This window comes from Dendropsophus ebraccatus, chromosome 11 (assembly GCF_027789765.1).
Source record: "Dendropsophus ebraccatus isolate aDenEbr1 chromosome 11, aDenEbr1.pat, whole genome shotgun sequence".
NCBI classification, from domain to species: Eukaryota; Metazoa; Chordata; class Amphibia; order Anura; family Hylidae; genus Dendropsophus; species Dendropsophus ebraccatus.
This window is the reverse complement of record NC_091464.1, coordinates 51,596,248-51,616,931: the sequence shown is the minus strand read 5'-3', so window position 1 is coordinate 51,616,931 and position 20,684 is coordinate 51,596,248. Positions and strand designations below refer to the sequence as shown.

Genomic DNA, 20,684 nt, shown 5'->3' with positions numbered 1-20,684 from the left:
CCTAATGCTAATTGCATGCCTAGTATTTTGTATGACTCCTCTTGGAGTCCAACACAGCTCTGGCCCATCAAGGCCTGGACCTACAAGACCTGTGAAAGAATCACTTGTATATGGCATCAACATAATAGCAGAATTTTCTTTAATTAAATGCAAGATGGGGTCAACATGGATTATATCTGTTTCCAGCACATCCAACACAGATGCTCAGTTGGATTGAGACTTGGGCAGTTTGGAGGTCAAGTAAAGCCCAGTGGATGTCAGTCAAGCAGCTGGACACCAATAGAAGTAAGCACAAACTGCAGGCAAACTGTGGAATTTACACACCTGGGCTTTTACATCAAAATGGAAAGAAAGCTATCTCTGCACTGGAGGGCTCAATTTATAAAAGCAAGGTTTGCAAAATTAGAAGCCCTATACAACCAAGCCCTTAGTTTAAGCATCGAAACCCGAAATGACAGGTGCAGTTTATGCATATAGTTCACCAAAATTTGTTTGTTGCATGGAAATTATGCATATAGTTCACTAAAATTTGTTTGTTGCATGGAAATAAAAGAAAGCACTGGCTGCTTTACAGCATTAGTAACAGGAACAAATTCTTCAAGCTTTATTAAAACTTCAAAAAATATATCTTTCTTGCAAGATCATTAAACGGAATCTAGCAGCAGGTTAGACAGATCTAATAGGGCGGGGAATGGGGGTGCGACCTTTTCTTTAATTGAAAGGTCTGCTGCCCCATTAATAAATGTTACTTTTCCTGAATATATATATATAAGGCAGTTTGGTGGGGGCGGTCCTGTAGCTTTCCACACACACCCTTCTGAATAGCCATAATAGCGCTGCAGTGAGCGGCGGCAGAGAGTAATGTCACTCAGAGGATAGTTATGATTATTTATAATTATAAATATATATTTAAGATACGACATGGAGAGAAAGGAGCTGTTGCACATCACACCTATGGCTGACACTATTGCCTCTCGGTTACATTTAAAAGCCAACGCCAGTAAGGAGGGCCATAGAATGGCCCTGCAACCCCAATGTCACAGGACCAAAACCAAGGGGCCCCCCAAAACCCAGCAGGCACCACCGACAGAGAAAGCTTCCACCAAGTAACACAAGTGTGAATATGATCTTGCTACTCACCATTGCTCCTGCAGGTAGAATGAGAAGGATAGGAGGTACTTGTCATGTATGCATGGGTGCTTCCTGCTAATTGCGGTAACATGGGTCTTACAAAGAGGTGTGCCAACTGCTCAGGAAAGGGAGAAAAGTAAAATACGACATGGAGAGAAAGGAGCTGTTGCACATCACACCTATGGCTGACACTAATGCCTCTCTGCTACATTTAAAAACCAATGCCAGGATGGTGGTATATAATTTGATCCATATTGACCCATGTACCGCATGCAGGTCTCCTGGTTCACATGAGTCTCTACACTAACTCCACACTGTGTCAGTCAGCGACCACCAACCCCGCAAAGCGTGCACAAGCAGGGGAAGGGGGGCCATAGACTGGCCCTGCAACCCCAATGTCACAGGACCAATACCCAAGGCCCCCCCCCAACCCAGCAGGCATTATTTATAAGAAGGCAGCAAGCAGAGGGCAAGTGCAAGATGCTCACCTTTATATTAGCAGTAGTTTTATAACTTTGTAAACTATGATCAGAACGCACACCGGTATTATTTTGTCTCCTTAGCAGCTTTTCTCTGACTCCTGCACCTCATAGCAAGATAGGGAGCTGACAGATTCCTTTTAAGAGTGCATTCACATGTAAAGGATGTGCAGCAGGTTTGATGTCGCAGATATGAAGCTGCAGATATCAAAGTAATGGCTTGGATGTCTAAAGTATGGGACTTAATGTAGTTTTAGGCTATGTTCATACAACGTATCAGACCGGCCGTTCCATGACCCCGGCCGGGTCACGGAACGGCCGGTCTGTGCCCGATTCTTCGCGGCCGGTACTTAAGTACCGGCCGGATGATCCGTCCGGCCCCAGAACTCTGATGCCGGCGCATCAGCGCTCGCCTGCATCAGAGCTTTCCATAGCACACAGTAAAGCAAGCGGCCGGTGCCGCTCGCTTCACTGTGTGAACTGACAGGGCTTTCTGTGGCCGGAATTCACTGAATTCTGGCCGCAGAAAACTGACATGTCAGTTATTTGCGGCCCCGTATGGCATCCCGGCCGGAGCGTATACGATGTGTATATGCTCTAGCTGGGATCCCATATCAGATAAGGTTATGTTCTGCTCCGCAAAAAGTATGGCCGTTGTTGCCGATTGCAACAACAGCCGTACTTTTACGTAGTGTGAACATAGCCTTAAAGTTTGGACTGCAGATCATCCTTCATAATATTCCACATGGATTGTTCCCACTGGGTGTGGAAGACATTTTTTAAACCTCATCCATCTTGCTGCCTCTGCAAACGCTGCAGATTATCCACACAAAAATTGTGTGGGAAATCCACAGCCATCCATATGCCACATATGGCCATACCCTAAACCTCGCTATTTTGAGTATTTTAAGCCAACACATTTATCATGCAATGTACCACCAGAATGCTATAAATGCACGCGATTTCCAGGCGTCTTCTGTAGCAGAAATACTATACAGTACTGTATTGTGATTTGGATACCCAGAAGTTACTAATGAATAATGTTGTCAGACACTAATAGATTTGGCATGACTATTATGGACTGTTGGACATAAGTTTTATCCCTTGTTGCCATGCTGCTTTTTCCTCATCTGTGAACTGGAATGGCTCTGTGCTGGCAGCACAACACTTTGGTAATGCCTTGCGGTCTGCTTGCTGGGCATTTAGTGCCTGACAGTTGGAGTCACTTCACTATGGCAGCTCATCCCTAGTACAGTAGACAATTTAGGGTAGCTTCACACAAAAGGATCCGCAGCGGATTTTACTCTGCAAGATCCGCTGTGGATCCCTTGTCATTCATTTTAAATGAGAAAACATACAGCGGGACTGACATCCCGCTGCGAGTATGTAAATGCCGCCTTTAACCTCCCGCTGGCCAGAGCATACTGTACCTGCTCCATGCTTCGACATGCTTTGGGAGCTCTCGGCGTCTTCATGTCCCGCTCAGCCAATCAGTGGCTGCGGCAGGGCAGCGCACTGTTTGGCTAAGCGGGACGTCCAGCTGGAACTCCTGAAGATTTGAAGGTGCAGACTTGAAGTTGCAGATTCAAAGCAAATCAAATCTGCTGCAGATCCTGTACGTTTGAACCCACCCTCAGGCTATGTTCACACGTTTTAAGAGACCGGCCAAACCGTGGTCCAGCTGGTTTACAGAACGGCCGATGTCAGATAAGATTATCCTGGCCGCTACTGCAGTCGGTACAGCCAGATTACCTTTACCGCCACTGAATTTGGATGCGGACGCATCCGTGCGTGCCCACATCTGAATTCCCTGCTGCACACAATGGAGTGTGCTGCTGGAGCCCCACGCTCCATTGTGTGAACTGACAGGGTTTTCTGCGGCCGCTATTCAATGAATATCGGCCGCAGAAAACTGACATGTCAGTTTCTTGCTGCGCCGCTTGGCATCCCGGCCGAAGTGTATACACTCCGGCCGGGATTCCCTCATCCTTCAGCACAGTGTAAGTTCCGTACTAATCACGGTCGTTGCAACAACGCCCATGATTACTACGGAACTTATGTTGTGTGAACATAGCCTCATAGTGTATATTTACTTTATATAGCCTGTAGTTCTGAATGTTGTACTTAAATGTCTTTATTTTTTTTCTTTTTAAGGAAGTTGAATTAAGTAGAAAACGGAAAGAATGTGAACTTTTAGAGCAAGAGGTAACAAAGAAGCAGAAGAGATGTGAAGAATTGGTAAGGAAATCCTTTTGCTTGATAATCTAGTCATAGTCTGTACATCTTACTGGGGCCATATCCAAAGTTTATTTTAAATAGATGGCTTTTCCCCAGATTTGTAAAGTGATACAGCAGTTATAAACTATGATATTTTAGTAACCTTATTTTCTAAAAAAAAAATAAATAAATATATATATATATATATATATATATATATAAATAATTATAAAATCTTAAAAAAATCATTTGCCTGAAGGGTGGTCACGGGGCGTGGCAAATCAAGGAGGAGGCATGGCCTCCCCCTGCGCCTAATTTATCATAATGGCATTAGTCATAGTGAAAATCTACACCTGTGTCAGACCAAGTGTAGTTTTTTGCGCTCCGACTCAGCCCAGGGGGGCAGTATAATTTATTAGACCGGTGTGCCCATAAGCCAGTTTTATAAGTTTCCCACATAGTTCTGAAAGTTTACTTTATTTTTTACACTGTATCCATGTCTAATGTAAAGAGGAAGCGGCCAAGCTATGTCTGCTTAGACATCAGTAGACTCTAGTAGTCAATGTTTAGTTTGTTAAAAGAGATGAACACACCATGGTTATGTCACAGTATACATTACAATACTCTATCCCAATGCATAGATTGGGCATGGCTCCAAAAGGTGATGCAAAGAGAGCCGAAGGAATTAAGAAAGTATTTGACTAGGTTCACACTGCATTTGTGCTTACATTTAACTTATGCATTTTTATCCTTTATGAGAGTATAAAATGTCTAAGATAAATGGACACCACTATATGCTATTCAGTAGAATTTGTTTCCTTTTGCAACATATCATATTTTTATTTTGTATTTTATTTATTTATTGTTTAGTAGTAGTTGACTACGCTTTTGCATACAACACAAATACTGAAACAAAAACAAAAAGGGTGCGTTCAAACGTAAACGTACAAACATAGGTATCAAATCTGGGCCATCGAATCTGCTGCGGATCTTGTATGTGTGAACGCACCCTAAATGAGTTTAAGAAGTGTATATACTGTACATGCGTATAGATACATGGGGAACTTTGGTCTTTAATAGCTGTGAGAATATAGGCGGATGTGGTACAACTAAGTTATGTTCTTATAGGTAGGATGACTGCAGTAAAATCCCAGGCTTGTTTCAGTATTCCTATAGCTCTTGATTAGGTTTTGTTTCAGTTTTTTTTTTTTTTGCTTTTAATTATAACATTTATAAACATACTTTTCTACTACAGGATCTCCTCATTTCTTTTATTATAATGTTGTCTCTTTTATAAGCTGGTGCTTTAAGTATACAGAAAAAGAAATAGCAGCTCAAAGTGAAAATTGACTGCCACTATTTATACACAACTTACTTTATAATACTGGTGTGTGTTTTGTTTTCTGTACAACCCCTTTTAGCAGTAAGATGTTGGCTCATAGCAGTCTAAGTTGGTTTTGATTTTGGTATTTTGGGCCTAATCTGTCTGCATAAGATCTCCTCATATTTTACATAATATTTTGTATTTCTTTTATTCCATATTCATTCACATTACATTACAACCACCTTTATCTGCCACTAAAAAAACGTTACATGGTCTCTCCAAAACTGTGCAGAACACTTAGACCCTGTCCAATCCATGTGGCGTGTCAAAAGTTTCTTTTAAAACCATTGGATTAAGGTTTTGTTTATAAATCGCAGTTTTGAGCAGTTTGTTTTTGAACTGGAAAAACACGCAAGCAAAAGCAGCACCAAATGTTTACCATGTAAGTAAATATATAATTAGATTTATAAGACAGTGCTCGCCTATGCAGCATATGATTGATATTGTATTCAGCTTCAGTGTTTCATGTTGACATCTGTTCCTTTAAGATTTATCACATGGTGCCTGCAGATTTATGATGTCACTAGAGATTGAAAGGATTGTATGTTGTGTAATATTGAAAATGCGGTCCTAGCAGTTTTTTTATAGTTTAAACCAATATCGGATTACATAATATTATACTTAAAAATATCACTCAGGTTGACTGGTAGCCATGCTTTCTAAAGTCTCACACTAAATTAGGTGTGAGGAGCCTCTGGGGCCACGTCTGGCCCCTGAGACATCCCAATGCGGCCTGCGGCTTTCCTGCGATGTGCACCTCTCTGGTGGGGAAAGTGCCGACACGCAGAGCATTCTCCTGTGTCTGTGAATGCTACCGACGCCTTTTTCTCCTCCGGGACGCACGCCGCCTGCAGGAGAAGACCGGCACAGACTAGAGAAGAGAGAGAAGATCACCTGGGCAGCGTGGGAGCGGAGGAAAGGTGAGTGGGATGTTTATTTTTTTATTTGGTACAGACACTGGGGGTTAACTAGACTACCAGGGGCATCACTGGGGGGCTTAACTAGACTACCAGGGACATCACTGGGGGTTAACATCAGCTACCAAGGGGCATCACTGGGGTTAACATCAGCTACCAGGGGCATCACTGGGGGTTAACATCAGCTACCAGGGGCATCACTGGGGGTTAACATCAGCTACCAGGGGCCTCACTGGGGGTTAACATCAGCTACCAGGGGCATCAATAAGGGTTAACTACAGCTACCAGGGGCATCACTGGGGGTTATCTCTGGCTACCGGGCATCACTAAGGATTCACATCAGGTACTAGAGGCATCACAGAGGGTTAACTACAATAATAGGGGCATTAGGGGAACAATACTTGCCCCGGGTGCTGCCAACCCACGTTACTAACTTCTGCACACAGTATGTGGCCCTTGAATGATTTTAATAATGCCCAAATAGCCATCAACAGGGAAAAGGTTCCCCACCCCTGCACTAAATGTAAGATTCCTCTCTGTTGTACTTTTTATTGAAAAATGTGATTGGCTTATTCCATACTAACTGTTAGTGCTATATACAGTATGTATCCTGCACCTCAAGAATGTAGCCTCCTCTCTGTGTTACATGAATCTTCCCATCAGTAAATACTATAATTATTATATACATAATAAGAAGTGAATGTCTACCATTTACCAATGAGTTTTGATCACAATGTGACAGAATGTGTTTTCCATCCCCTTTGAATCCACTTCTGGCTTTTGCTCAAAAAATTTAATTAAAAGCTGTGTATGAACCTACCCCATGGGGAAGACGTGAAATATTAGCCCTAGTTAATGTCAGCTGACCATATTCCTGACACTGGGTGGCTGCGCATCAGCCAATCAGTGCCAGAGTTATTATGCTCCGCCCACACCTGCTTAAGACAAGCTGCAGAAGAGGCAGGAGGGATAAGAAGATGCACAATAATGTACAATAGATATGAGGGGATGGAAGGTACATGGGCCAACTACAGAAGGGGGAGGTAGGTATACAGGATGGGGGCCTTACTGCAGAGGGGGATGTATACAGTATGGGGGAACAACTACTGTGTTTTTCAGAAAATAAGCCCTACCCCAAAAATAAGAAACAGCTTCATTTTGTAGGCTTGAAATATAAGCCCTACTCCAAAAATAAGTCCTAGTTACAGTCAGCTGACCAGTTCCCTGCCACTAGTTGGCTAAGCATGGAGGCAGGAGTATTAAGAAGATACACAGTAGGAGACATTGACTATGGGGGGACAAAGGGTACGTGGGACAACTACAGAGGGGGAAGGGAGGTATACAGTATGGGGACTACCTGCAAAGGGGGGGTGTTACAGTATGGGGGAAGAACTATGGTGGGATGTATACAGTATAGGGGGCCTTACTGCAGAGGTGGGAGGGGGGTATGCAGTATTGGAGCCTAACTACAGGGGAACTTACAGTATAAATGTAAGACCTTGTCTTATTTTTGGAGAAACAGTAGAGAGGGGGGAAGGTTTACAGTCTGGAGGGGCCTTACTGCAGAGGGGGAATGTATACAGCATGGAGGCCTAACTACAGGGGAACTTACAGTATAGGAGTGCGACATACAGTAGCTGGGTAACTATTTTTGAAGAAACACGGTAGAAAGTTGATTTATTGACGACTTTGGACATTTGGCATCCAAATGAGGAGTTAGACCATATAGAATAGATAATGGCAGCAGAAAATGGAAAATAACCCACTGTCTACTTATCATGTTGGCAGGTTACCGGACTGTGGTTCCTGTTCCTCTCGTACTATGAATACCACAAACACCCAGATCTTATGATATTACTTCAATTTCACCTTTATTACAGTAATCAATGCATATGGCTATATCCTTATATTACTTGGGCCTAATAAACTTTTTCAACCTTGGATTTCAGAACAGAACATTGATTCTAACTCTAGTAATGGGGCCTTGCACACTCCAGGCGTGATATTCACACCTTATTCAATCCTGACTGACTTATTGTAATTCTCAGAAAGATTGTACTTGATCATCCTGTGACGTCTGATCACAAAACACTTTAATATTCACATGGCTGGTGTTCTTTTTTTAGCATATGCGTGACAGATTTTCGATTTTTTTTTTTTTTTTTGTCTTTGTGCAGCAGCCAATATTTTATTAAGATTTCTCAGATGTCTGTAATATTATCACTGTCGCCCTAGTAACTGATCCAGACATGAAAGTCAATATTAATTACAGTAAGGTGCGCCTTGTTGGAGTGCTTCTCTTAATATTAAGATTATGTGATCTTAAGCCAATGTACTAGTCAAGTGCGAGGCTGTACATTGTCTAGAAAAACAACATGAAAGCCTCTTACACACAATGTATTTGTCACTCATGTACCTTCATGTTTTCTTAGTAACACAATGCCAGTTAGTCAATGTGGTCAATTCACAGATTTGATGGTACGTTCCCCTACAGTCTCTGCATAACTAAACTGTATCCTGCTCCGTTTTATAATGGCCTAGGTCACCTTGTATTCATATGTGGATCAGCCTTCATTCATATATCATAAATAAATACCTCTATATAATAATTGGGTTGTGTGGCATAATTTCTGTCTATGATATGGCTTTCATTACAATATATGAACAGTGCCTAAATAAAAAAAAAATCCATCTGTGTCTCCATCAGTGATTTATTTATGTAATTCTTTCAGATGCTGTTTTGTATTGATCCAACCTAGGTGACCTCTCAAAGAAATGTACGCAGATATATTCTATATAGCAGTGCTTCCCAACCTTTTCCACCTCTGGGCACACCTTGGGAAAAAAAATTACCTCGGGGCACCCCTACTAAATAATGTTCTACAAAATAAGAAAAACGTCATACAGGGACTCACAGGTGACGTCTTCTTTGATCTGAGGCGTCACTTTCCCTTTTCCTCTCCATCCAGTCCAATCCTCCATGATGATTTCTTCCAGATACGTTTCATCCCCTCAGAACCTGCGAGACAAACAATTTAGGCTCCGCAAATTTCTAGCAACTTCCTTTCCTTTCTCCCTCCTGTAGGCTTCCATAGTAACTGCGCTGTTTGGTGTTATGTGCAGTAAAGCGACTAGGAATGTGGGATGCCCCCTGTATGTAGGATACCCTGCTGTGCCCCCTGTATGTAGGATCCCCTGATTTGCCCCCTGTATGTAGGATCCCCTGCTGTGATAAACTAATAATGCCCCCAGAAGTGCCCCCATGAACTAATAATGCCCCCAGAGGTGCCCCCATGAACTAATAATGCCCCCAGAGGTGCCCCCATGAACTAATAATACCCCCATATACTAATAATGCCCCAGGGGTGGCCTCCATATACTAATAATTCCCCCAGAGGTGCCCCCATGAGCTAATAATGCCCCCATGAGCTAATAATGCCCCCAGAGGTGCCCCCATGAACTAATAATGCCCCAGAGGTGCCCCCTAACTAATAATGCCCCAGAGGTGCCCCCATATACTAATAATGCCCCCAGAGGTGCCCCCATATACTAATAATGCCCCCAGAGGTGACCCCATATACTAATAATGCCCCCAGAGGTGCCCCCATATACTAATAATGCCCCCGGAGGTGCCCCCATATACTAATAATGCCCCCAGAGGTGCCCCCATATACTAATAATGCGCCCAGAGGTGCCCCTATGAGCTAATAATGCCCCCAGAGGTACCCCCATATACTAATAATGCCCCCAGAGGTGCCCCCATATACTAATAATGCCCCCAGAAGACCGTGTGTCTCCCTAAGTTTTTATATATTTTTGGGGCTGCCCCAGTCTGGATAGAGAAGAAAGAGTTTAAAAGGATAAAGTCGGTTTTGAACTTTTTAATTTGGGGACGTAAAAGGGTAAGAATCAGACTAGAACTTACAGTTAATGTGACAATAGAGAAGTTGCTGTATAGAAGTCTCCTCCAGGAGAGGACAGTGATTTTCGGGAGCGTGGAGTGTGGAGGGGACGTGAACTGGTCTAGAGTTTACCGTAATATTAGTAAAGTGGCACCGTCTGGGAACCACCAGTTGATTCAGTTCAACATAGTCCATAGGCTGTATTACACCCCTTCCTTTTTGTTTAAAATAAAAAAAAGAAGAGACGATCTGTGCCTGCGTTGTGCGGGGGCGGTGGGAGATATGGTTCATATATTGTGGTCTTGTGATAAGCTGAAGACATTTTGGACTGGGGTGATCCAGAAGATAGAGGGCAGTACGGGAGTAGAGATGGATGTAGACCTCCGACTAGTTATATTGGGTGATACCTCCAGTTTATCAAATAGTCACTCGGGGAAGACAAGTAAGAGAGTGTTGAGGTTGTTTTTCTATGCGAAATTGCTAATTATGAGAAACTGGATATCAGCTTAGCCCCCAAGTCTGACTGAATGGGAGCAACTGGTGAAATATTATGAAGGTGTTTAGGGATGTGGATAGATAGGTAATATTCTTTATGGGTTTTGCAGTGGTCCCTATATATATATAATATAAATGATTTATATTTTGGAATTGAAATAAAATAAAATAAATTTCTAAAAAAAAAAAAAAAAAATAATGCCCCCAGAGGTGCCCCCATATACTAATAATGCCCCCAGAGGTGCCCCCATATACTAATAATGCCCCCAGAGGTGCCCCCATATACTAATAATGCCCCCAGAGGTGCCCCCATGAACTAATAATGCCCCCAGAGGTGCCCCCATGAACTAATAATGCCCCCAGAGGTGCCCCCATATACTAATAATGCCCCAGAGGTGCCCCCATATACTAATAATGCCCCCAGAGGTGCCCCCATATACTAATAATGCCCCCAGAGGTGCCCCCATATACTAATAATGCCCCCAGAGGTGCCCCCATGAACTAATAATGCCCCCAGAGGTGCCCCCATGAACTAATAATGCCCCCAGAGGTGCCCCCATATACTAATAATGCCCCCAGAGGTGCCCCCATATACTAATAATGCCCCCAGAGGTGCCCCCATATACTAATAATGCCCCCAGAGGTGCCCCCATATACTAATAATGCCCCCAGAGGTGCCCCCATATACTAATAATGCCCCCAGAGGTGCCCCCATATACTAATAATGCCCCCAGAGGTGCCCCCATGAACTAATAATGCCCCCAGAGGTGCCCCCATATACTAATAATGCCCCCAGAGGTGCCCCCATGAACTAATGCCCCCAGAGGTGCCCCCATGAACTAATGCCCCCAGAGGTGCCCCCATGAACTAATGCCCCCAGAGGTGCCCCCATATACTAATAATGCCCCCAGAGGTGCCCCCATGAGCTAATAATGCCCCCAGAGGTGCCCCCATATACTAATAATGCCCCCAGAGGTGCCCCCATGAACTAATGCCCCCAGAGGTGCCCCCATATACTAATAATGCCCCCTGCTCTGCCCCTAAAAAAAAAAAACATCCTACTCACCTAACCCGCGCTGTGTGGCTGCAGGCAGCAGCTCTCCTCCTCCTCTTCGGGCTCCATCTTGCGAGCCGCGGGGACGGGACTTCCGACAGGCGTGATGACGTCATATGATCACGCCTGCTGGAGAGGTCACATCCCGGCGTCCCATAGGCTGCTGGCATGAAGTGCCGGCGGCCTATGGGAGTGAATATAGGAGCAGGACGTGACACTTCCTGCTCCTATATTCTGCTCACTTTAATGTTCCGCCCGCTCATAGTGCGGGGGGAACATGAAAGTGATCCGTGCATCCCGGGAAGCTGCGTGGATGCTTAAAGAGACAGCGCACATTACCCACCGGGATCCCGCGGCACCCCTGGCGGGTTCTCCCGGCACCCGGTTGGGAAACGCTGCTATATAGTGTTGGGCAACTACAGAGGGTACATACATTGGTGACTCATTCCGCAAAGTAAACTGTACTGTACGTCTAATGCCCAGGAGTATTGCGGCCCTGCTGTAGAAAAATTACAATTCATATTATGCCTGGACTGCTAAAGCTTTGGCTGTCCAAGCATGATGGGAATTGTAGTTTTGCAACACCTGGGAGGGCCTTAAGTTTGACACTCCTGATCTAAACCAGGCGTGCATTCAAAACACAAAAAGGCTATGTTAACACACTGTGAAGATGACCGTCATTTAATGGCAAATAATTGCTGTTGTTTTGAAATAACGGTCGTTATTTGCTGTTTAATGACGGCCTGGACTCAATTTCAGTAGTGTGTGAAAATAGCCTTTCCGTGTTTTCAATCTACTCCTGGTTTTGGATTATTTCACCCAATTTCGCTTTTCTTCGGCCGGGTTTACATTTCTCTGGCGGTGCGGCGGCGTTTCCCTCCGGCGCATGAGAAAAGCGCCGGAGGGAAACACATTATTGAACTGATCCCATTGTTTTCAATGGGATCGTTCAATATATGCGGCGTGTAAATAGTGGCGTCGGACCGACCGCACGGGAGAACGCAGCATGCAGCATCTTCCTGTGCGGCCCGCAAGGCTGTGCGGTGCCCGCATCCACTAAAGTGAATGGAGCGCTGGATGCCTCGCCGGGCAGGACGCATGCCGTTCGGCTCTGGCATCCGGCGTTGAGGCAAATAGCATAAAAATAAACATATATCTCCCCCTGTGTGCTCTCCCCTATAGCCCCCCCCCTGTTGCTCCCTCAGTAGTATATAGCCCCCCCCTGTTGCTCTTCCAGTATTATATAGCCCCACTGTTGCCCCCCCAGTAGTATTTGGCTTCCCTGTGCACTCTCCCCCAGTAGTATATAGCCCCACTGTTGCCCCCCCAGTAGTATTTAGCTTCCCTGTGCACTCTCCCCCAGTAGTATATAGCCCCCCTGTTGCCCCCCAGTAGTATTTAGCTTCCCTGTGCGCTCTCCCCCAGTAGTATATAGCCCCACTGTTGCCCCCCCAGTAGTCTTTAGCTTCCCTGTGCGCTCTCCCCCAGTAGTATATAGCCCCCCATGTGCGCTCTCCCCCTCCCATATAGCCCCCCCTGTGTGCTCTCCCCTTGTAGTATATAGCCCCCCTGTGCGCTCCCCCACAAATCCCATTGAAAATGACAGGAAAAAATACTGGGGAACAAAATGTCAACTGATGAGAGCAACTTGTGACAACTGATGGCAACGGATGGAAACTGATGGTTTTTAATGAAAAGGATAGAAAAACTGATGGCAACTGATGCATTTTTGGCATCAGTTGTGACATCAGTTGTGGTCAGTTTTTAGACAAAAAACGCAACTGATGCAAACTTATATATGTAAACCCAGCCTAACTTTTTGTTTGGAAACAGGAAATCAAGCTTCAGGAAGTGCAAACAGAGAATGCATGTCTTGTGGAAGAGAAGTCAAGGCTCTGCATCAGAGTAAAGAGGGCAGCCAAGGTCAGGAGAAATTCTTGAAAGGTTTTACAGATGCAATCTGTTTGTCGCTGGATGCTGATGTTTGTGTCCTTCTGTAGGTTGAAAGTGAAAATGCTGACTTGAAGAGACATCTAGCTGAGGTGACTGAGCAACGGGATTCTGCTCTTGAAGAGATTCATAGATTGCAAAGCAAGCTGGAGAACTTAGAGCAAGTGCTGAAGGTCAGTGTTTCCAAATAAGTCATTTTTATAACAATGGAAAATCTACCTCAGAACAAGAATTATCACCAGAGAACAACTTAATGTTTCAAAACATCACCTAAATTGGAGAGGAGGCTATGTTTTTTGTTTTTTTTTAAACACTGGATAATCCTGTTATTTATATATTTTTCATGAAAAGAGTATAAAAGTATAAAATAAAGAAAAGAAACAGAGGTGAATAGCAATGTCAATAACAGCATCAACTATATACTGAAAAAAGACCAATGTACAGAAAAATGACAAAATCCCGACACTCACATAATTGCAATGAAGGTGTGTTTATTCACACAAGTGGTTCGCTGCATGCGTTCCCACCATCAGGTCTTTCTCTTGAGAAAGACCTGATGGTCGGAACGTGTGCAGTGAACCACTTGTGTGAATAAACACACCTTCTACATTGCAATTACGTGAGTGTCAGGATTTTGTCCTTTTTCTGCAATACAATGTTCCCTTGGCACCTCGGCCTGCTGGATTGCCGATCGTTGGTGTACAAAAGACCGGTGTACACCATATAGAACTCAAGTCCATTAGTAAATCAGTAAAGTGACATCTGCATAAATTAGGCAAGGATGAATGGGCTCGGGCAAGATAAGAAGTAGCAAGCCCTGCTATATGTATACTGTGTGAGAGCATTAATAGATAATATGTCCCCCCCCTTCCTATACATCCCTCATAGTAGAAAGGAGGGTTAAGTCTGGGCAATACGCATTTAATAGCAGTCAGCCTAATGCTGCTGGTTCGTTCATAATTAAGCAAGTTAACTAAGCGCTTATCTCCAGGGAAAAGGATCTAAGATGGTAAAATCCAGTAAATGTATTTTTAATAAAGTTTTAGTTATTTGAGGCAAATGCCATAGTCCTAATACTCTAATGCTGAATGTACAATGCCATCTGGGCTGAAGTACTTATTTTGGCGGTGAAGCAAGGTCTTTACCAAAATCTGAAATCAATTGACTAAGAAGAAAAGGAGTCTTTGTGATCAATAGGGGATCTTATTAGTAGGTTTTACTATATTTAAATTGACAGAAAAAGGGAACACTGCCTTGTTAGCCTTGTTTTTTCTTCTAGCACATGCGAGATGTGGTGGAGAGAAGGCAACAGCTAGAAAAAGATCACGAAGATGCTGTAACAGCTTTGCAGAAAAGGCAGGAGGAGGTAAAGCGTCTTCAGCAGGTGGGTAGCCTTTAACAAGTGAGCCACAAAAGAAAGAGTTCACCTGTATATCATGTACAAATTCAGTATCATTATAATTTTACATGGTGCTAGTCAGTCAATTAAGTAATTTTTTTTATCAACCTCTTAGGCCTTATGCACAACCCAGTGGTACAGATCTGTTATACAGCTCCCATAGCCTTCTATTGGCTAAGCTATTGAGCACAGACTGTGCCCCATTGCATACTGTATTATGGAGCCATTCTTTTAGGGCAGAATACAATGCTTCAGAGACTTCATACGGTGCCACAGAGTTTCTTCTGTAGGTCTGTAATACAGTGTGTTCTATGTTCTGTGCATGTATTGCTCTGTGCACAAGCCCTTTAATACACCACTCCCTGCAGGACGTACAGCAGCTAAAAAGTTCTGGAAGACTTGAAATTTCTTTTATTAGAAGTGAAGTACAAACTTCTGGCACTTAATGGGAATGGTTGATTAGAAAGAAATTTTTGGGGGGTGAATTTACCCCTTTAAAGGAGAATTCCGCAAAGGGGAAGGATGAAAGAAATTACATTCATTTACCTCCCCGGCTCCAGCGCTGATGCCTGGATACCGCCACTCCGGTCCACTGGCCCACTCAGCTAGTCAGTGGCTATAGGGGGGTCCTGCCGCTGACTTTCTGAGCAGGGGACCAGAGAGGCAGTATCCAGGCATCAGCGTGGAGCCAGGGAAGTATGTGTATGTTTATTTCATCCTAAGCAGACCTTTAAAAAAACCTGTAAAAAAATTGTATCCATATTTATTGTTTGATTCCCTGTAACACGTTACAGAAATCCCAAAACACCTTGTCTGGGGAAAATTCTTTCTGTGCATATTCAATGTGTGAAAATCAAGCATTTTATATTCTGACTCTAGGCCCAGGTGGAAGCAAAAAAAGAACATGAAGGAGCAGTACAGCTTCTGGAGGTAATATGTCTCCGGTGTTAAAATAAATGTATGTTATGTTTTATTTGGCTGAAACTTCTTTTCTGAAACATAATCTACTTAGAATTGTTAACACCTTTTATCTATATTTTCATGCACAGAGCACTTTGGATACCTTACAGGTATGATAAAAAGTCCACTTGTGTCCAACTCCAAAAAAAATATATTATTGGGCTGGGTTATCCACATAGGCGCCAAAAATGAAATTACATACCCAATACAAGTGTAGTTTTCAGATTGGCCTTAGCCTAAGCAGTGTGATACAGTGCTGATATGCATGTTAGTGCAGCTGCATTGAAGTCACTACATGAGAACCCAGCTTCAGTCTGGAATCACATTTTCATTGCAGTTGCAGAAATTGCAGGCGATGTATAAGCCATTCCCTTACAGTATGGTTACACATTTTGCATTTTTGCTGCAGAAAGCTTTGGACTGAACTGGCACCGACCTGCATAAGCCCCATGAGTGTTAATTCTCAGCAGAAGTGCCATTAAAAAAAAAAAAAAAAAAACCTGAGTATAAATTCCCTGTAGCATGGGGGTGCGGAACCCTCCATCTAGTTGCATTGGACGCTGATTATGAGATTTTTTTTTTAGTAGATTTATGTAGATTTCATGCAGAATCCATGCCAAAATGAAAGTCAATGCTCGCATGTGTGAGTGAGCTCTTTAGCTGTCCCCAAATGTATAGTTCCCCTTCTAGCTGAAAATACTATATTGAAAACTGCATGTGTAATCCCAGCCATAAAAAACCTAACTTTACCAAGAGCCTGCATTTGACTTGGTGTCAATTTGTTGTCCTTTCTTTAAATTTTCAGTCTAAAGTGAAGCTTTTAGAAGAGAAATGTCGCAGTCAGACAGAACAGTTCAGCCTCCTATCCCAGGAGCTGGAGAGATTTCGTCTACAAACTGGGAACATTGATCTTCTAACCTCCACCTTGGTAACCTCTGAGCTGCCTCCACCGCAGTGCTGCTCTACACCAGGCCTCTCTCCTGTTCAGCAAGAAAGAGGAGGTGATTGACTTTCCTGTTTTATCCATATTGTCTGTACTGACCTGTTAGGTGTAGTGGTTATTGCTACAGCATGATATGAAAGAGTGGCTGTCAGTCAGCATGTGTGGAGAGCAAGATTATGGCCAGTAATAGTATATTAGATATTTCACAGTTCTATATAATACTAGGTGTGTACTGTACATCAGAAAAGCTTCATAAGCCTTATCCATGAATCCTATTTTACTTTTAAATTTATGCTGTGAATTATTCCAGCGCTTTTGATGCCAGACAAAGTGTAGTAAAAACCTGCCTGAACTCATTATCTGTCAGTGATATACAGCAGGATTTACTCACAGATCTGTCAAACTTGTTGTGGCTCTGAATAGAAGCCATGACAGTAGTGTGAACAGAGCCTTTAAAGTTATTGCCTGGATAAGTCAATGTCCTAGCTGCTAATGCCCTATTATTTCTTCTAGATGAGTTCGACTCCTGGGATGTGATCAGTTGGGTAGACATTAGCCTGGAAGGCAGCAGTGCAAGCATTATATATCTCTCAATGGAGGGTACTGAAAAACAGAACATTGTTGCATAAATACCACTAGGTGTTGGTGCGGGGTCTAGAATTGGTTTTGGGTATAAGGCAAACACATTTTTACACAGAAAAAAACGCTGAGTAATAAAATTTCACTCAGCATGCATCACCAATGTGAATAATGCTACGCATGAATGCTGCACACCTAAGTAAATAAAAAGTCACCCTATTCTGTAGTGTATGCCCATGATATAAAGTCTGGGAAAAGATTGTCTTCTGCACATATTGGTTTCTTGCATGGAGGTCTAATTGTAACCCTTTTCCCTATTTGTTACTGTTGTGTGTATCTCTCTACCTCCCCAGTGACCAGCATATGTCATCCTCATTTTGCTGTCTTATGGATGCTAATCCTGGACTGACAGCTGTCATCACACCTATAGTCAGCCTGGAACGTGCAACCGTAATATGGACAGCAAAATGTGGATGACATATGCTAGTCTGTGCCAGATAGCCTTTTTCCTTTAATAAATGAAATAATCTTTTTCAAAACTGCGCTTTGTTTTTATTTGGACTGTCTTTAGCATTTAAAGGGTCACTGCCTTAATGCATTCCCGGGTGCTTTCCAAAGCTTGGCACTTTTGATGGCATTTCATACTTGTAAAAAAAAAAACAAAAAAAAAACAAAAGGAAAGAGAAGTGTAGTTATGCAGTGAAACCATTATATAATAAAGGTGTAAACAAAAAAGCTTTGTGCATATTATCCTCAGTGCATTAGTATTAGGGTAATAGTTGGTGTCATAGTTCCTCATTCCATGTTTGGTTACAGATGTGAACAACCCTGTTCTCTTGACAGTTGAGGAAAAGGTAAAGGATGAGGAGAAGAAGCAAACACCAGAAGCATCCAATCCAAGCCACAATGTCGGCAGTGTCGAGGTCCCAAGTCAACCGGCTGCCAAAACAAAACGAAAGCTTGAGCTGCCACACACCCCATCAAAATCAGAATCCACCCACGATAGCTCCAAGTCTTGTCCAACTCCAGAAGTAAGAGGAGTTTGTCACTCTTGTTTACAAAATCAGTATGTTTCTAAAGAGATCAGCTATATTTAAAGGGGTATTCCAGGGAAAATTGATAAATTGGTAATGGAAAGGGTTAACCAAGGTTAACCCTTTCCTAATATACTTACCTGTCCTTTATTGCTCCCCCAAGGAGATCTGCGGTCCGGCCACGTGATCTTCCAGCTTACGACTCGTGGATCCTCTTCTTCCGGTTCGGTGACGTCACCATACCCGGCCGGCGTGTGGCTCTCTGTCTTATTAGCGGCAGAGCACTGAACCCTGACTGGCTTGGTAGCGTGTAGCCAATCAGGGTTTAGTGTTCTGCCTCTCCACACACACCAGTTACATCTGCAGGGTCGGCGTCAGCACGTCATTGTGAGGGATCCCTGTGGGGTGCCATCAGACATCACTCTGCAGGACGCCGACCCTGCAGATGTAACTGGTGTGTGTGGAGAGGCAGAACACTAAACCCTGATTGGCTACACGCTACCAAGCCAGTCAGGGTTCAGTGCTCTGCCGCTAATAAGACAGAGAGCCACACGCCGGCCGGGTATGGTGACGTCACCGAACCAGAAGAAGAGGATCCACGAGTCGTAAGCTGGAAGATCACGTGGCCGGACCGCAGATCTCCTTGGGGGAGCAATAAAGGACAGGTAAGTATATTAGGAAAGGGTTAACCTTGGTTGGGTCTACCTGGATATAATTTAGATCTGCTATCTACAAATCTTTTTGGTGTTTGATCTACAATTTCTGACAATAACTCCTACCGGACCAGGTGAGTAGGTAAAAATGTTCCACCTAGAGGCAAGTGCAGGTGACCAAAAGTATCTCCACGAAAGAAACTGTGTTCATGTGAACCAATGTTACGGAGACACAAAGGCTTGTGCTGAGGGAGGTGGCATCTGGGGTTGTGATGGGGGTTTTTGTAGAGGAGCTCTGTTTAGAAACCCCAACACCACTCCAGATGCCAGTTCCCTCAGCACAAGCCTTCATGTCTCTGTAACATTGGTTCACATGGACACTATTTCTTTCCTGGAGATACCTTTGGTCACCTGTGCTTGCCTGTAGAAAGAACGTTCTTACCTACCTACCTGGTCAGGAGAGTTATTGCTGAATTGTCCATTCTTTGAAATTCTCCAGTGGTGCACCTCCACAAGCGGCATCTGACCCACTCTAAGAGTACTGTAGAGTTGTGGCTAGCCAGTGTCGGACCGGGGTATCTGGGGCCCACCAGAGGAAATGTTCCTGGGGGCCCACCAATGAAGAACCTGCGAGAAACGACATGTCAGTCAGTGTTTGCACAGGTTCTAAAGCTGGGGGCCCATTGGAGGATTCTCCGGTTGCCAGTTCACCACTGTGGCTAGCATTTAACCAACCATCATAGGGGAGTGTGTTTCGATTGGAACCTGTTCACACTATGTATCTATTGGAACTTTTTTTTACTAGGAGGCACCCTCCACTTTTTTTTTTTGTAGATTATCTACATTTTTGTCACCCTTCACTTTGTTCCCAATATTTCATAGGTGGATACTGCCAGTGAAATGGAAGACCTAGAAGCAGACAGTGTTTCATTAAATCCCGAACCAGAAACCCGCTCCAGTGCTAAACTGCAAGTTTTTCTTGCACGATACAGGTAATTTTCATTATTATCTTTCGTTAAAGAATGGTTAATGTTATGTCCGAGGAACTAGCCAGTCAGTGATGAAAGTCAACAGAACCTTCAGATTAGACTACATTCATGTCATATGTATGTAGAGAAAATCCACAGCGAATCTGCCACATGCAGATGTATTATTTCTGCTTCCTCATGAATTATTATGCTGCTTTTTCATGAACTAATTATTGTAAAAGTGGTTTAGGAGCTCATTGTGCATTCATTTACATCTGATCTCTATTAGAAAGAAATGATGTTGCTTTTACATTTTATAGCTACAATCCTTTTGATGGGCCCAATGAAAATCCTGAAGCAGAACTCCCCCTCACAGCTGGAGAATACATTTACGTCTATGGGGACATGGATGATGATGGATTTTATGAAGGTGGGTAACTTATGTATTCTATTTCCAGCTGAAAATGAACTTGTTTGATCCATGATATACTATACCTACTTGCAACTTTAGGTTGAATTTACTTTTAATTATTATTTCTACACCCCCCTGCTGTAGTGCTGTAAGTCCATTCATAGGGCATATTGAGATAATAAAAGGAATCCTCTGATCAGAAACTGC

At 43.4% G+C, this 20,684-nt stretch overlaps 1 protein-coding gene across 8 annotated transcripts in view; it reads left to right on the top strand.

Moving 5' to 3' along the window:
* The window catches only part of TSPOAP1 (TSPO associated protein 1), a 127,114-nt gene that overhangs the window by 82,813 nt on the left and 23,617 nt on the right, over positions 1–20,684 (top strand). For 5 of the 8 annotated variants that reach the window (XM_069945693.1, XM_069945692.1, XM_069945698.1 and 2 more), the window contains 10 exons: positions 3,765–3,848; positions 13,413–13,502; positions 13,580–13,702; positions 14,809–14,913; positions 15,808–15,858; positions 15,978–15,998; positions 16,694–16,889; positions 18,227–18,441; positions 19,980–20,089; positions 20,386–20,495. In XM_069945693.1, the coding sequence (XP_069801794.1) occupies positions 3,765–3,848; positions 13,413–13,502; positions 13,580–13,702; positions 14,809–14,913; positions 15,808–15,858; positions 15,978–15,998; positions 16,694–16,889; positions 18,227–18,441; positions 19,980–20,089; positions 20,386–20,495 (1,105 nt within the window). The remainder of the gene's footprint in view (positions 1–3,764; positions 3,849–13,412; positions 13,503–13,579; positions 13,703–14,808; positions 14,914–15,807; positions 15,859–15,977; positions 15,999–16,693; positions 16,890–18,226; positions 18,442–19,979; positions 20,090–20,385; positions 20,496–20,684) is intronic. The other 3 variants (XM_069945696.1, XM_069945699.1, XM_069945695.1) reach the window with 3 other exon arrangements.